The 17,841-nt window shown below is 38.0% G+C and overlaps 1 protein-coding gene across 7 annotated transcripts in view; it reads right to left on the reverse strand.

The window, feature by feature from the left end:
* Positions 1-17,841, reverse strand: part of CTNND2 (catenin delta 2) — a 760,996-nt gene that overhangs the window by 176,594 nt on the left and 566,561 nt on the right. For all 7 annotated transcript variants that reach the window (XM_070411906.1, XM_070411899.1, XM_070411900.1 and 4 more), the window contains one exon: positions 4,005-4,218. In XM_070411906.1, the coding sequence (XP_070268007.1) occupies positions 4,005-4,218 (214 nt within the window). The remainder of the gene's footprint in view (positions 1-4,004; positions 4,219-17,841) is intronic.

Genomic DNA, 17,841 nt, shown 5'->3' on the forward strand with positions numbered 1-17,841 from the left:
CTCCTCTATCATAATAGAAAATCAATATGAAAAGCCCATGATAATTGATTTAGAGTAAAATAAACATATTATTTAAGTATATAAAATAACCATGAAAAAAAAACCCACAAAGGTAAACAAAACAAAAACTAAGGCCAAATGCCTGTGAGGAATCTGGGAGGACAGATGAGGAAGGGGACTGCTATTTTCACTATAAGCATTTTCATACTATTTTATTTTTGGACCATATATGTCTATTACTTTGATTGAAAAAAGTAAAAGAAGGCAATGTATCTAATTATCACCTTTGCTGTTTCCGTTCCTTCACAAGTAGTTGCTTTAAGAAGATGAATTAAGAAATCAGACCAATAGGGACCCATTTATTTTAAATACAGTGATACTATTAAACCAGCATGGTTTTACATTTATTTGCATTGCTTTAGTTCCATGACCAGTAAATGTGTTTGCTCACTACTGAGAAAAGGAGAAGGCACAGTCTGGATTTAGGTCTGTATTTGTTGCCTAGAGCTGCCATAACTAAGTACCACAGACTGAATGACTTAAACAACAGGAACTTGACTGTATCACAGTTTTGGAGGCTACAAGTCCAAAATCAAGATGTCACCAGGGTTGGTTTCTTTTGAGGGCTGTGAGGAGAATCTGTTCTATGCATCTCTCTGAGCTTCTGATGGTTTTCGGGCTATCTTTGGTGTTCCTTGCTGTGTAGAAGCATCACCTTGATCTCTGCCTTCATCTTCACATGGCATTATCCCTGTACGTATCTGTGTTAAAAATTTCCCCTTTCCATAAGGACACCAGCCTTATCTGATTAAGGGTTCACTCTCCTCTAGTATGCTAACATAACTCATTACATCTGAGTCACATTTTGAGGGACTATGGGTTAGCACTTCAACCTATGAATTTTGGGGGAACATAGTTCAACTTATAGCAGAACCCTTTGGAGACTAAACAACTAACCTAAAACTACTAAGTGAAGTAGGTAAAGTGAGCTCTGGCTCCTTAATTAAAGGAAAGACTATTTGGGTCTGTGAAGCATAAGATCAAAGAATACACTCCATTCTTGACGAAGCAGAAATCATAAGGACTCTTGCTTTCAACTAAAATAAAACTTATTTATTAAGTTTTATGGTTCAATAAAACCCATTTTATTATGATTTGTAAAGCACTCTGAAATCTTTAGTTGGGCATTTCAAAATTTAGGTTGATTATTTCCATATTTACAGAGAGAAAAATTATATTAGTCAAGCCCAAAGGACATGCAGCATTTCTAATCAAAGTTTATTTGCTTTGGCGCATTTCAAGTAATGGCTAGCATATAATGGCTTCAACTGGATTCTAATAAAATTCTGATCATCATCTCACAGCAATTATGGCATAGGAAGAAAGTTATTTATTGCAAGGCCTAACGGGCACTATCTATTCTACTGTGAACAGATACGGCAGTGCAAACAGGCAGCTGTTTTTTAAAGCATGCATGTTTGTGTTGAATGTAAATATATGTAAATACTTCAATTTTAATATTTTATTATTGTTCAAACAGTTTGCCAAAGAATACTCAGTAAATAATTTAAAGCTATGCAATATCATTCCTTTCTTTTATTGCTTATAATTTGGTACTCTAGATTCCTCTGTATATAGAACCTAGATCTAATCTAAAATCTGGTTTATAAACATGCTTAATTAAAAAAAACACTAAAATTGTTCTTTTGAATGTTTGTTTACAAAATACCCTAGTTTGTAAATATCCAGAAAGGTATTCAAAGCTCATTATCCCCCTATAATGTTTTCAGCACATTTGTTTTCATGCACTTGCTAATACACAGTGTGTCTTAATGGGGCTCCTGTACTGTCCTCAGTACTTACTCCGTGCTGAACTCTGTATTAGTTCCACTGGAGAATTACAAAGGAAGTGATATTTGTTACTTTTAAACCATTGCTTTCTAAATTTTTTGCATACATATACAGCCTAATTCCCAAAAGGATTTGGGGAAGGGGGTGGGGGGCTTGTGACAACAGAAATGAAGAAATGAAGAAAGCCTCTTCACTCTTATGCTCTGCTCCTCCCTCCAGAGCCATCGACCCCCTTGCTGCTCATTTAGTTAAGTTTCCAAAATGTGAACATGTTTGGAAGTCAGGGACTTCCCTTTTAATATCTAGCTGCCAGGAACATACGATTCGACAATTCAGAACAGGGCACACCCATCTCAGTGGGCACGGGTGTTAGTTATCAGCATGCCTGTGTGGGTGTGGTCAGCTAACGCCAACCCTGCACATGCAAAAGTCTAAAGCTTAGCACACACCTGACCCTGTAGAAATGCAAAAGCATTTGAGAAAAGACAACTAAGGATGACCTTGAGGTTAAATTGGCTTGTCTGTACTAAAACACTAGATTCCCCCAGCTCTGTGGGAGTTCTCTGATTCCAAGCTTTCATAATAGCTCACTTTGGCAGATGACCACGGGCTGGTGCAGAAGATGAACATGACTCTCTAAGGCCCTCTGAGGTGCATTCATCTGCCTCATTTTACCTTTGCATCAGGCAGTGGAGTCAGCTTTGGCTAGATGTGCATCGCTGACGCTGTGTCTAAGCAGAAGTCAGCAGAGCCCTGCGGTTTCCAGGAGCCCTCAGATTTCTGCCGTGCTGATATTTTTGAAGGCTTTGTCATTACTTTGTTACTTAAAGTGATTTGTCTCACACTGGACTGTTCTTATAGATGCTCATTTCTGATTTCCATTTCTAGAGTGGTAGAGCTTGACCAAAGTGCTTTCTGTTTTTCAATAGGATCCATCATGGCAAAGAGACATGACAATAATCTTTAAGGGTGTAGGTACATTTTAAGAAAAGATGCTGATGCTGCAAGTCGTGAACCAAGATTGAACAAATATTTATAACTCTGGCTTGAGTACTGCACTTCCTTAAATAGACAAATTCACACAGACTTCATCAGCATAGCGACAAGAACATTTTAGAGCCAAGTCAGAGGTCAGTGGAATCCTGGATAATTAAAACATCCACTTTTGAGAGCCAACCTTGCAAACCACTGGCAAAATATTTGCTTGAATGGGAAAGTTTGATGAACCCAAATATCACCCAGAACAGCCATGTGTATAATCAAGAAGAGCAATCTAAAATCCCATGTTGAGGACACCAATGTTGTTAGCACTCCAACAAGTAAAACTGCACGCTTTAAAAGTGAGGGATGATAGCGAATGGCTGATGTTTACTGTGCCCATATGTATCCCAAGAAAGGGATGTGCAAAATGCTTTACATGTTCTAATTCATTAATCCTGATGGCTCTAAGAGGTGGCTTTGACAATTTTCTCTATTTTACAAAACTCAAAAGTTCTATGTTTATGGAAAGGCTTTCTCTCATGTTCACAATTGAAAAGTTCCTTAATATTTAATACCATATAACCTTGGGACTTTGTAGGCATAAATATTTTATAACTGAAATGAACTGTTAAATACGATAAGTTCTGTGTTGTTAACCACAGTATAAACCAGAATATATACCTTCTTAGCAATAACTCAGATACCAGGCTCTTTAATCATCATTATTTTTTTCAAACTATAAGAGAACATTTGCTTACAAAATCAGAGGTAGAAGAAGTAATTCATAGAAGAAAGGGGCTTAGGAAACAAGTTATAGAGGTAAAGGAAGGGCCCTTGGAGCTTGAGTGAGGAATGCTATGGTCCCTTTAATCATTATTAATGCCATTCTAATGATGATCAGTGGGTACTAAGTCAAATGACAAAGACTGAAATATGGCCACAGAATTTTAGTGAGGATTATGTTTATGGGATTATAATTATTGAATTTGATCAATCTCTGAGTGTTACATTGAATATGCTCTTAGTCACTTGACTCGTCATTTGCAAACACCTACTTGAACTGCCTATGGCTGTTAGCCCCCGGAGAGGTCAAGACTCTCCACATTTGCTATTATGCTGGAGAATGGAAATTGATCTTAAGAGACAGTCATGCTGTTAATAAAGATTCTAACCTGTGACCAGCTCCCGGATCTCCAGGTCGGTGGTCTTTCGGAGTAGCCTCACCAGCGCTGGGATGCCACCACAGTTTTTCAGAGCAATCTTGTTGTCATCGTTGGCCTTCCCATACACCAAGTTTCTCAAGGCTCCGCAGGCACTACGGTGGACTTCTGTCATCCGATGGTCCAACAGGTCCACCAGGAGCTGGATGCCTCCTTGTCTCCGTATCTGCAAGAGCAAAGGACATACCTTGTGCCTTAGAGAGGACGCTTTCGGTTCTTCAATCAAAATGGTTTTTTCGTGTGAAGTAGCTGCTACAATTAATTGCACTGAACTGAATTAAGGCACAGAAACAAAAAAGAAAACAAATGTGTGCTCTCATTAGATTTTATTACATTTACTTGCTTTAATATCCTACTGATAAACATTCAAATGCATTTCCTTTCAAGCTATGGAATTTTGGAAAGGAGATTTTAACTTTCTAATGGATTTCAGACCCATCTCTCTGTAAAAATATGCCCACAACGCAGGCATGAAGCAGATAGAAGACCAAAAGAATCCTTCTCACTCCTAAGACTGACCACATTTTTTTTTATTAAAAAATACATTTTATTGATTTTTTTACAGAGAGGAAGAGAGAGAGATAGAGAGTCAGAAACATCGATGAGAGAGAAACATCGATCAGCTGCCTCCTGCACACCTCCTACTGGGGATGTGCCCGCAACCAAGGTACATGCCCTTGACCGGAATCGAACCTGGGACCCTTCAGTCCGCAGGCTGACGTTCTATCCACTGAGCAAAACTGGCTAGGGCAAGACTGACCACATTTAACCACTGTCTTAAAGGCCTGCAGAACTGATGTACAAAATGTTAAAATTATGCTTAATAGGGAAATGCTCCCAATATTTCAAAGGATCCAGAAGCTAAATGAGAAACCAGAAGATTTCATACAAGGATTTTCATCTGAGAAGACTTGGAAAATAAAGTCACTCACCATGAGAGCTAGTCAGAACACTAAGACCTAGGTATGTTATGCTTAACTTAGTTATTTGATTAATAGCAACAACAAAATCAATTTTGGTGTTCTTTTTACCCAAAGAAAATTTTGATGTTTTGATAAATACATATATTGCAATATGTTTCTAGATGGTGTTACCCTTTAATTTTTTAGACCAATTTAAAAATTTAAAGCAAAAAACTGGCTAGTTAACATACTGACTATTTTGTTCAAAGCCATACTTAAATATTTCTGCATTTATATGAAAAAAATAATACAATCCATTCAGTAATATTGTTTTCTTTCTTTAACTTCAATATCCCTCAGAAACTGAAGAATTATAATTTGGCATGATAGCGTATAATATGGCACCTTCCCTGCTTAGTTTTCTTATTATAGAAAACCCATTCATCCCGCATGTGTGCTGGGGCACGTGGCTCAATGACCCAAATCTTTCAAAGATGCTCAAATCCCACTGTCTCTATGAAGCTACTCCAACCACAGTATTTAACACTGCAATCTGAACCATACCCCCCACCCCAATCCAGCATTCTTGTTTTAACTTAACCTGTTATAGAATTCTTTATAGCACCTGTCATGCTCTAACTTCATTGTTATGGTTATTGTTATTGTCTGTCTTCTGCTAGAAGTATGTTCTTGGAGAGCAAGTTTCTGTTTCATAAACTCTATGCCTATTCTAAGTGCAAGGCCGGGCACAGAGTAGATTTTCAATAAATAATGAGTTAGGAGGGAGAGTATATTACTTGTTACAGTAGTGTTTCTCAGATTAGCTAACACTCAGCTTTTCAAAACCCAGTAATATCCCTCTTCAAAAGAAACAAAAGACCAGACCCTCTGTGACCAGGTCAGAATATCTCTGGGAGCTATAGCAGACCTTCCCACACCAGCTTACAAATGAAATGATATAAGATGGGCCAGCTGATGACTCAGAATGTGCCTGTAGGAATTCTTTTCATCCATCAATAAAATAAAAACACAAAAAGGTTGTAATGCTTAGAACTCACAGACTCCACATCTCTGGAAAGCATGGATGTGTTTACTTCCTGTAAGAACAGAACAAGGAAAGGAAGAGGGAGGACCTGGTTGTCAAGGGAATTAATTTCCCTGAGGTGCCTGCACAGTCTATGGTGGTGACAGCACCCAGGGAAGGTGACTAAAGGGTTATTGGGTTAATTTTAAACAGAGAGAAAGGATCAGAAAACAACTTTTTACCAATTTACAGTTTTACCAAGGACCTGTTTGGCACCCATCCAAGGGAGATGAAAGTTTTTACCACTGTATACATGTGTCTTTGACATACAGCTGGAAAATAACATCAACTTTATTATAATATCTCAGGAGGGATATTCCAGTTTTATGAAAAAGTTAAACTATGAATGTCATTTTCTCTATGTGGGTATTTGCATGTGTGTGCTTTACTTAAACATTCCCTGGGTTTAGCTATCTTAATAATGATGAAACCATGAAAAAGAGGCAATAAAGCTATTCTCACAGTTAACCAATTGGTTATATATTGAAAGCAGATGGTATAGTAAATCTATTTTATCTATAGATTAGCTATATTATTTATTATAGTTAATATTCTTAACTTATGATAATATATTCTTATTAATACAACATAATGAATCAAGCTATTAAAATATTATTGCAAAGTACTAAAGGGAAAATGAACTCAAAACAAATGCAATATCAATTCTTAACAGCATAATGAGAACACAATGTATTCAGTGTGACCCTAATTAATGCCATATATCCAAATTTATAGCAAAATCTTAAATTCTATTTTAATCTACTTAGAGAAACACAAATAAGACAATAAACTTTTCTTTCTGCTGTTTTTATAGGGGGGAGGGGGTGGTCACCAGATCATCAATATCAAAAACTTTTGTTTTCCTGGGGTTAAATTTATCTAAGAATGTAGTAATCCTCCTTTAGTTTTTCTGACACATTCATGCTTTCCATAGATGTGGAGTCTGTGAGTTCTAAGTATTACAACCTTTTTGTGTTTTTATTTTATTGATGGATGAAAAGAATTCCTACAGGCACATTCTGAGTCATCAGCTGGCCCATCTTATATCATTTCATTTGTAAGCTGGTGTGGGAAGGTCTGCTATAGCTCCCAGAGATATTCTGACCTGGTCACAGAGGGTCTGGTCTTTTGTTTCTTTTGAAGAGGGATATTACTGGGTTTTGAAAAGCTGAGTGTTAGCTAATCTGAGAAACACTACTGTAACAAGTAATATACTCTCCCTCCTAATTCATTATTTATTGAAAATCTACTCTGTGCCCAGCCTTGCACTTAGAATAGGCCAAACAGTAGTCAGAGCTGATATTTAAACATTCACTGGATGTGAAATGTCATCGTTGGGTCCTAGCTTCTTCCTCGTTCTCCTGCCACCTCCCCTCTCCCAGCAGGACCAGAAGGAAGCCATGAGGCAGACTTCTAATTCTCTTACAGGGTCTTTATACTTACAGGGACTCTGGGTGGCTGTGGAGGGGTCCGATGCTGCACTCCGCATTTCCCCTCTGCTTTTCTCCTGGATCCTCCCTCCCTTTGACTTTTCCTCACACCTATTCTTCTAATTTCCTTTTATATCCAACCTTAAACCCTTATAAGACGCTAAACCTATTTTAAACATTAATGAGGTACAGCTTCTCTTTGAAAAACTATCAGGGAAAATTCTATTCTTTGAAATGGCACCTTTATTCCCTCTCCCACTAAATGGCAAGCAATCTCCACCCATTTATCCTTTCCATTGATCACTCCCCATACAGCAGGCGGGCTCTTGTTTTAGCCAGTTTGCCCTCTTCCCCTACGCCCCTAAGTATCATCATGCACAATTCTTCAAATCAAATCGTAAATAATTCTAGGTTTAATATTAGTAAAACAAATCAATAAAATGCTATATATCTAATACATGTAAAACATAACAAAATAAAATGCATGTGATAGTAAATTAATAAATATTTATCAATGAATGGAAAAATGGTGCAGTTGTTTTTCACCTGTTAGTGTCCTTCTATCTGACTCTCCTTTTTACTCTCTTTAAATAGACCTAGTTTTTTAGATCAGTTTTACGTTCACAGTGAAATTGAGCAAAAAGTACAGTTCTTAAACATGTACTCATGCATGCACAGGCTCCCCATTATCAAGGTCCCCCACCAGAGGGGTACATTTGTTCTAACTGAAGAACCTGCACTGACACATCATTATCACCCAAGTCCATAGTCTAAATTTGGGTTCACTCTTGGTGTTGCACATTCTAGGGGTCTAGACAAATGTTTAATCTCATGTATGCATCATTATAGTATCATACAGAATAATTTCACAATCCTAAATGCTCTGTGCTCTGCCTGTTCACCCCTCCCACCCTTCTCCCTAACCTTTGGAAAACACTGATCTTTTTATTGCCTCTATGGTTTTGCCTTTTCCAGAATGTCATATGGTTGAACTCATAAAGTATCATAAAGTATGTAGCCTTTACAGATTGGCTTCTTTCACCTAGTGGTATGCATTTAATGTTTTGATAGATAGCTCATTTCTTTTTAGTACTGAGTGATATAGTAGTGAATTATATTCACTATCTGTATATAGCACAGTTTATTGATCTTTTCTTTTATTTAGTCCTCACTCAAGGATACTTTTCCATTGATTTTTAGAGAGAGTAGAAGAGAGAAGGAAAGACAGACTTAAGAAACATTAATGTGAGAGAAACACATCAACTGGTTGCCTCCCACACACACCCTGGGAAGGGCCCAGGCTGGAGAGGAGCCTGCAACAGAGGTACGTGCCCTTGACCAGAATCAAAACTGGGACCCTTTGGTCCACAGGCCCATGCTCTGCCCACTGAGCAAACTGGCTAGGGCTAGCACAGTTTACTTATCCATTCGCTGATTAAAAAATATCTTGGTTGCTTCCAAGTTTGGGCAATTATGAATAAAGCTGCTATAAACATCCCTTTGCATGTATTTGTGTAGACCAAAGTTTTCAACTTCTCCGAGTAAAGACCAAGGAGCACGACTGCTGGATTGTGCAGTAAGGGTGTGTATAGTTTTGTAAGAAACTGCCAAACTCCTTCCCAAAGTGGCTGTATCATTTTACATTCCAAGCAGCGATGCATGAGAGTCACTGTTACTCCACTTCCTCGCCAGCATTTGGTTTTGTCAGCGTTCAGGGTTTTGGCCATTCTGGTAGATTGAAGTGATAGCGCATTGCATTTTCTTCTTTTTTAGGACTGTGTGACTCAGGTTTATTTACATTAATATAAATGATTGGATAAAAACAATGTTGAGGTCCACATAGGGAGATATAGCTTGAATTGGATTTGAAATTAACAAATTTTATATCTGCTACTTCCTTGAACTTAATAGGCTCAGGGAATGATAAGAAAGAGTTCTTCATACATAACCTGAGTAGACAGTTTTAAATTCATTTACTATATGATTCTCTGACAAATGGTCCACTTTAGTAAATTGTTCCTATATCAATAGCTTTCATTTTTCTACTTAGCTATGACCTTCAGGGATCTAGACACAGAGAGAAAGATGGGGGCTGAAGGATTCCATACCCAGGAAAGAATTTAAAAATGGATTAACAAATCAAACAAAGCAAAACTATGCTCTCCTGCCTGTCCTCCCCAGTGTTTACAGAGAGGGTGTTCTTAAACCTGATGCAGTCTTTTGGGGAAAAGGCTGGGATGTGTGTGCACAGAATCACTGAAGCTCACCCAGTTTGTGTTGAGGGAGAATGAAATCGGCTTCCACACCTTTGCCATGCAAACCACTGCTTTAAAGTATTTTTATAATTTAAACTTTAGAACTAAATGTATCTAAAAATCATTCAAGAGTAGGATGCAATGCTTTTCCCCCTTATCCCTTCATTAGAAGCCAGAATATATATATATAGTTTAAATCGGAAAACAAATAGGTAGACAACTGAATTAAATACAAGAAAAATGCAATATAATATCACCCATTGCAAAAAATGAGGCCTTACCACTTACGAAATTTGTTACTCATAACATTATCTGCATGTATGGAGGATAAAATATATTTACCAATGAATTAGATATTCTCATTAAATTGATATCAGCCTCAGTGAATAATTTATAACGTGTCCAGTTACAACCATGCTTGTAAGTTCATGACAGTCGTCACAAAATTATAATGATGATAATGAGGTATTAGTGGGTTAAAATTTACTTTGACAAGAAATAGAATTCCCCTTGCAGGGTACCTGTCTTTAGGGAAAGTGAGACCCTGAAGGCCTGGGCTGTAGGTGTTCGTAGCAATAAACAAGCAATGAGAAGTAGCTCACATACTCTGCATCTGAAAGGGGGAGGGAGTAGAGCTGAGGGGAGAAGAGAGAAGAGGCTGAGTGGCCTTCTGTTAACCTATCGGTAGGTGAGATAAGGACTTTGAAGAGTTAAAGTCCTGGGTAGACATTTCCATACCTCTCCAGGATCCATTTGGTCTTAAGCAAAAGGGATATAACTTCGGGCTTCTGGTTTAGTGCTGAAAGAAACTAGCCTGGACCTGAGACTCCGAGTAAATTTAAGTAGTAGTCTGCAGCACTAATAATATACAGCACTTCTCTTGCTTTAGATATTTATGAAAAACCAAGTCATAATGTCTGAGAAATGGCTTATAGAAATCTAACTAAAAAGAAGTATATTGGACTCAGTGATTTTAATAAGTTTCCAGTTAACTGTTACTCTTCATTGGTGTTGGTTTAAAAAATTATATATATTTATATGCCTTATTGTTTACAAATTAAGTAATTTTCTCTGTTTAAAAGGCTATTGGAAGATACAAAGTTTCTGGCTCCACCACTAGGGGCTTAACCAGAGGTCACTGAATCTCACTTCTCAACATTAATGTAGAAATTGCAAAGTTATCAGTTTGTAAAATACATATTTTACCTCCATCCCTTGTCCTTATAGTTAAATAATCAATGTTCCCATATAATTTGAATTGATATATGTATGCATAGTTGCCTCTGAATAAAAGAGAAATACAATATATAAAGGCCAAAACCTTTTTTAGTTTTATGGTAGAAATTATTTTTGAGAATTTTGAGAGAAAATCTCTCTCTCTCTATGGTTGTGGAAAATAATCTATTTTCTCCACTCAATAGGTAAACCAAGATGGATTATGTTTCTTTTAAAAGTATGTTTTAGAGAGGGGCTATAGTGCAGTGTTTGGGGATACTGGCTTTGAAGCTAGAGCAACTGGGTTTAAATCATTCCTCTTTCTCTTAAAACCTGTGTTCCCTGAGGTAAGTAACTTCATAATTCTGTACAACATGAACAAAATGTAAACCTGTCTCCTAGGGTTGTTTTCAGGATTAAATGAAATTTCACATGTGAAATGTTTACCAAAGAACTCAATGAGTAGTATTTGTTAAGAAACTACCCACTATATCATCTAGTTAAAGGATATTCCGAATTGACTTATTATCTGGTCAATATGTGAATTAACTTAATACTATGCTAATGTATAATAGAATCAGTAGACAGCAGCTATTTCAAAGTTATAACTTTATAAATCTTATTTGGTATGTAAAATATATATATTATTTAATATATTATTAATTCAAGCTGGTATGTAACTAATGATATTATATAAGGTATGTATCTATAATACTAGTTCTTGAAGAAAAGCAAATTTTTTGAAATATAGAGTGAATCATTAGGCAAGAAGAGAGAAGGACCATGTTTTTAGTATCAAATTAGCTTCTAATAAACAGACATAAAATGCAACTAGTAGCAAAAGATATAACCAGTAACAAGTTAAATGACTCAGAAGGTTCTAGACTCATGTAGTTCTTCCTAGAAATACTCATGTGCAACGATGAAGGATGTGTAGGTGTTTTGGTTTCATCTCTATCTGTGTCTAGCAGAAAGCTATTTGGTTTTTGAAACTCATATAGAAAGATAAAAATGTCTGCACATACATTAGCGTTGTTACTTGATTTCCCTTATTTTTCCAGTCTGCAGTCCTAGCATTCCTAGAACCTTTGTCACCCTGTACAGACTTCCAAACCCAGCTCCCGCCCCCTGAACAAGCCTTCCGCTGTCACTGAAGACCATCACAAAGGGAACTGCATTGACTTAGAACAAAATGAACAGCTGAAAGGGAGAATCTGAACGTTTTTTTCTTTTATTACCCTCAATTTAAGTGAAGTAGCTGATAATATACTAGTTGTGTATTAATAATAGTTTCTGCCCATAACTCTGGCTAAAGGAAACTATTTCCCATGAAAGTCTCTGAAATGACCTATTTAACGGCATTTCAAACTTTCAAGTTCTCCTCACCCTCACGATCCCATAACTTAAAGAGATAAAGATAAGAGTTGGGAAAAGCCCTTCAAGTTGGTCAGAATGTAAAATGCACCCAGCGATGCATTTTGCAAGACACTTTAAAAGGAACAAAGCACCTGAAACACGGCACACAGATTCCATACACCACAGTGCCTGGTCCTTTTCATTCTCCTCTTGCTAACTGGGATCACAGGCAGGGAAGCTTCCTAGATGGTCCCCTGTCTCAGGACAGATCTAAGCGGATGCACAGTGGCAGTCAGGCTGTCTATTGAAAATCTTACTGCCCAGCAATGACGCCAGCACGGAGGTCAAAGGAGCCTCAGAGTGTCCCTCTGGGGGCTGGGAGCTGACATTCCACAACCACTACTGGGTGCTCAGAACTGCTGCACGCCAAAGACGAGGTCCATTACCTTTAAGAGCACTCAGGAAGGGACCCCTCTTTTCTCTTCTTTTTAACAAGAACTTCAAGTGATTCCACACATTCCTTTTCTAAAGGCATCCTTCAGACACACTCAACGTGTTCCGAATAAGTCTAGCAGTTTCCATTACCCGGTGTACGTTTGAGCAGTCCTTGTACATAGAGAATACAAAATCATGAAGTACTGAGAAATAGAAAGAATGCCTCCAATACAGGTCTCCCTTACTGTGCTCCAAACTGAACTCAAAAGTTTGCTTTCTTTTTTTAAATATATATATATCCTATATAATAAAAGAGTAATATGCAAATTGACCCTAACAGTAGAACGACTGGGAATGACTGGTCACTATGACACACACTGGCAACCATGGGGCAGACGCTCAATGAAGGAGCTGCCCCCTGGTGGTCAGTGCGCTCCCACAGGGGGAGCTCTGCTCAGCCACAAGCCAGGCTGATGGCTGCCAGCACAGTGGTGGTGGCAGGAGCCTCTCCCGCCTCCTCAGCAGTGCTAAGGATGTCCAACTGCAGCTTAGGCCTGCTCCCCACTGGCAAGTGGACATCCCCCGAGGGCTCCAGGGCTGCCAGAGGGATGTCTGACTGCCCCTGGGGAGCAGGCCTAAGCCAGCAGGTGGACATCCCCCGAGGGGTCCCAGACTGTGAGAGGGCACAGGCTGGGCTGAGGGACCCCCCTGAGTGCACACATTTTTGTGCACCAGGCCTCTAGTATGGTATATAAAATACTAAGAAAATAAACATAATAAGAATTGAGTAGTTTTTCTATGAAGGAAGTTATATGAACTTACTGAAGTACAAAAAAACAGATGTGAATAAATGTGGAAGTATATCATATTCCTGTATGAGAAAATGCAGTATTATAAACATCTCTGTTTCCTCTGATTAATTTAACAACAGAAGCTGTTCCAATTTAAAACCCAATATATGTTGAAGTTGTTTTTGAACATAATGACTCTAAATTTCATATAGGACAATAAACCTGGGGGGGAAATCACAGAAGAAACAGAGAGGGAGGTTGGATAACACTTGATGTCTTCACATTTACACAAAATAAATTTCATATGGATTAGAAATTAAAATGTGAACCAAAACAAAAAAATTCTAGGAAAATGAATCAATGAACATTTCTGTATTACTTGGGATAGAAAGAACTACTTTTGATAACAAAGCCAGAAGTTATCATGAAAAAGAGTGCTACACACACACATTAGAAACAAATGTAAGTAGTGTGTGACAAAAGGCTTATGTCCTTACTTTACAGATGATGAAATTGAGACACAGAGATGATATGACTGACAATGTCACATGGGAGCAGGAGCTGAGTGAAGACTCAAGCCCATGCCCAGGTCTGTGCAATGAACCCCTACAACACTGTCTCACGTTGTAGGTATTTCTTCCCAACCGTCCATAGCATGGTTTACATTTTTAGATGTATGTTGGTGGTATCATGCTGCACCTATTTTTTCTCACTTGCTTTTATCACACAGCATTCCATTGGTGATATTTATCCAAGTCAACAGGCATGGCATCTAGGCATTGACTTTTGTTATTGGGAAGTATTCCTTTGTAGGACCAATCACTGTGTATTCTACCAGTCTCATGTTGGTAGCGATTTGGTTGTTTCCAATGATCTGCTTACACAAACAATGGTGCCATGTACATCTGTGTGCACCGTGAAAGACTTTCTCTAGGATAGATGCTTGGGATTGGTGGGGTCTATCTAGATTCTGTTTATATTCAACTACAAGATGTGGCCCACAAGTTTGCACTAATTGAAATTGTTGACTTCTTTTAGATTGAATAAGAGATGATATCTCTTTTTAGTTTTAATTTTCATTTCCCTTGTTACTAGTGAGGTTGAGTCTCGTAGTAAACTCTGTACCCAAGACATGCAGAATCTCCTTAAATAAATTTAGAGTTTTTACTGAGCAATATAAACAAAACCAGTCATAAATACAATGAAACACCTCCTTCTTTATGAATGAAACAAAGTGGATATTGAAAAGGTTAGGGGGTTCTCCAAAATGTACACAGTTTCAACATAATTTTAATCAAAATTCAAAAGAGTTTTATTTCAAACAAGATAAAAAGATTCTTTCATCTGGAGTCTTAAGCAAGCAGTAAAAACAAAGAACACTTTGTTGATGAAGAATACCTTTTTGATGAAGAAAAGTACAAGGAGGGAATTACTGCATTTCATATATAAGTATTACATAAATCCTCAGTAATTAAAGCATTGTGACAGCGATGCAAGAGTCAGGTGGCTCAAAAGAAGAAAATGGTAGCAAGAAACAGAGCCTAGTGTATTTAGAAGTTAATGTGATAAAAAGAAGAATTACAAACTAATGTTGAAGGATTGAATTACAGCTTAAGGAAGCTGACTATACATCATGTAAATTCCAAGAATTTAAAAACTAAATATGCCAACTAAAGACAAAAATAATGGAAGTAAATATCTATATGATTTAAGGATTAGCAAGAGTCCTGTACACAAACAAGAATGGAAATAACTTCATTCTAAAAATAATTGTATACAGATATAAGATATTGCTTCAGCTTTTAATATCCTGATTATACTGATTTTAGAAGTTTGAATATAAGTTTAATACATCCTCACCGGGATCACACTGAGATGCTGAAGTTAGGATACATCTTCATCTAACAAGGGTTCGGATTTTCACTTCTTTTTCTATCTTTCTCTTTTATCCCCTCCCATCCATCCATAAATGAGGCTGGCCTGAGACTGAATAGTTTAATCTAGAAAACTTAAAGCAAGATAAAAGATCTAGTAAAAACAAGTGCTCTTCAAATTCTGGTCTTAAATTTTAAAATAATGAATCAGTCATCTCCCTTAAGTACTAATACCTACTTTCAGATGAATAATTACTAAGCTGATCTTGTACCTCTTCATTGGGAAAATATAGAATCTAACTTATTTTTAGGTGGCAAAGCTAAATTCATATACATCTCATAAGAATTTTAGAGGAGCACACATACATTTTGGAAACACAAGCCCTGTAAGGTAGACAGGTAACTACCTGAAAATTATTAACACATCTCAGAACGAATATATATTAAGCCTACAAATATTATCATTTTTGTATGAATTGGACATTCCCTTATTTGACCAATGTTTATGGTGGGCCTAGTCTGCTCAGGTACTGTGTTCAGAGGTGAGTGAGATGCACCAAGCCCCTGTACCTGTGAAGTAGTGAGAAAATAAGTGAAAACAACAACAAAGAAGCCAGTAAGTCATTTGAATAGTGAAAAACAGAGAGACAGCTTTATGTGGAAGAGGACTTAGCAATTTTTAGTTATTATTTGGTATTCTGCTCCTTACAGAGGATTTGCAAAATTGCACAAGCTGAAGCCCCTCAAAACCCGGACCCTCCCCTGTGATCAGAAGCATAATAGAGGCCCATGCAGGCAGTCTGTTACCTCTAATCAGCACACCTTCTCCCTTTGTTTCACATTAATGGTACTGGGTTAAAAAAAAGAACCATAAAAAAGATAGATCAGAAAAGAAGGAAGATGAGGGAAGGTGTTGCAGGGGAGGGTTTGGCCAGGGCACCATTGTCAGAGGACATTCGAATAGAGACAAATGACATAAAGGGGTGGTAGAGGGTCCTAAGGAGGAGACAGGAGACCAAGGTAGCTGGAGCAAAGGCAAAGAGAGATGAGAGCAAATGGAAGGTGGTGCCGGCCTAGATCTGGGGGCTTCTAGCCACTGTTGGCACTGGGTTCACCCTGAGGATTATGGGAACAAGAATGGACCTATCACACTTGTTTAAAGACCACTGTGGACTGGTGAACCACATAATGCAGACCATGATTAAACTCCAAAATGTTTGGGGCGTAGCAGGTCCATGATTTTTAAAGTGGGGTACACATGTGGTAGGGTTGAGGGGAAAGAGTGGGTATCTGCATTAGACGGTGCCATATCTTCTTGGCCCTTAAATTGACTCGAAGATTGTGGGGGTAGGTGTTATTATGATTATTACGATCAGACTTGGACAATTTATGGAGTAGAAAATGTGAGGCCTGTGGAGAAAGGTATCTGCCCATCTGGAGGTCTGCAGAGGCAGGATGCAGGGGGTGCTGTAGGATGCCAGGCAAAGACCAAATTGGGGCTGGCACTGAACACCACATAAGAAACTACTTGCGGTGTTAGGATGGAGACCCATGGTTTCTGAGCAGAGGACTAACAGGGGAAGAAGTTATGGCAATGTGGTAAGAGAATTAATCTGTAAGACAGTACCAAAGAAGGCACATGGTTAGTGCAGAAGTACACCTTAGCTATGAAACATTCTCAGCCATTTGCCTGCCAACTGGGAATTTATGAATAGTTCAATATGCATGGGTTTCCCACATCTCTCAATAATTTGTTTAAATTAACTTTGATTTTCTCACTCTGACAGCTCTGTGCTCTGAGGTCCAGCAAGATGCCTGGAGAAGACCACCTTGTGATTCCCAGCTAACTGTCCCCAGAATCACAGCTGAGGATGCAGGGCATCCAGAGACTGAGCAAAGGGAAAGCTATGAGCTCCTCCACTCAGGCTCCCAGAGTACCTATACGTCCGGTGGATTCAACCCCTGTGACCAGCTCTTTTGAGAATCCACAAACTGGAACATGTCAACCCTATTCTCTAGCATGTTTATCTTGAACACAAAGCAAGCTGTTACCAGGGCTTTGTCTGTAGCACAGCATCTTGAAATATGAGTTATTCTATGAGACTATTCACTCTTCGTTTTGTCCATCAACCCAAGTAGAACATTTACACATTTGGAACGTGGTATAATAAAAATACAAACTTGCAGAGTGCATCCCTGACCTTTGAGATAATACAAACTATGTTCTAAGAAATCCCATCAAGTGCAATGCAGCGCACCTAGGTCACGTGTCATCTTAGTGGAAAAGAGGGCTTGATTCTAGACTTCATCATCATGATAAATAGTTAGCCCAGAGATTCTGATGGCATAACAACTGTCCTAGTAACTTTAGTCAGACCCACATGTCTATAATGTTATGTACATATATACTATAGTGTCACAATATATAAATACATAATAAATACGTG

Source organism: Myotis yumanensis, unplaced genomic scaffold (genome assembly GCF_028538775.1).
Source record: "Myotis yumanensis isolate MYYU_CA2020_CCGP unplaced genomic scaffold, mMyoYum1.0.hap1 SCAF_4, whole genome shotgun sequence".
In the NCBI taxonomy this organism is placed as follows: domain Eukaryota; kingdom Metazoa; phylum Chordata; class Mammalia; order Chiroptera; family Vespertilionidae; genus Myotis; species Myotis yumanensis.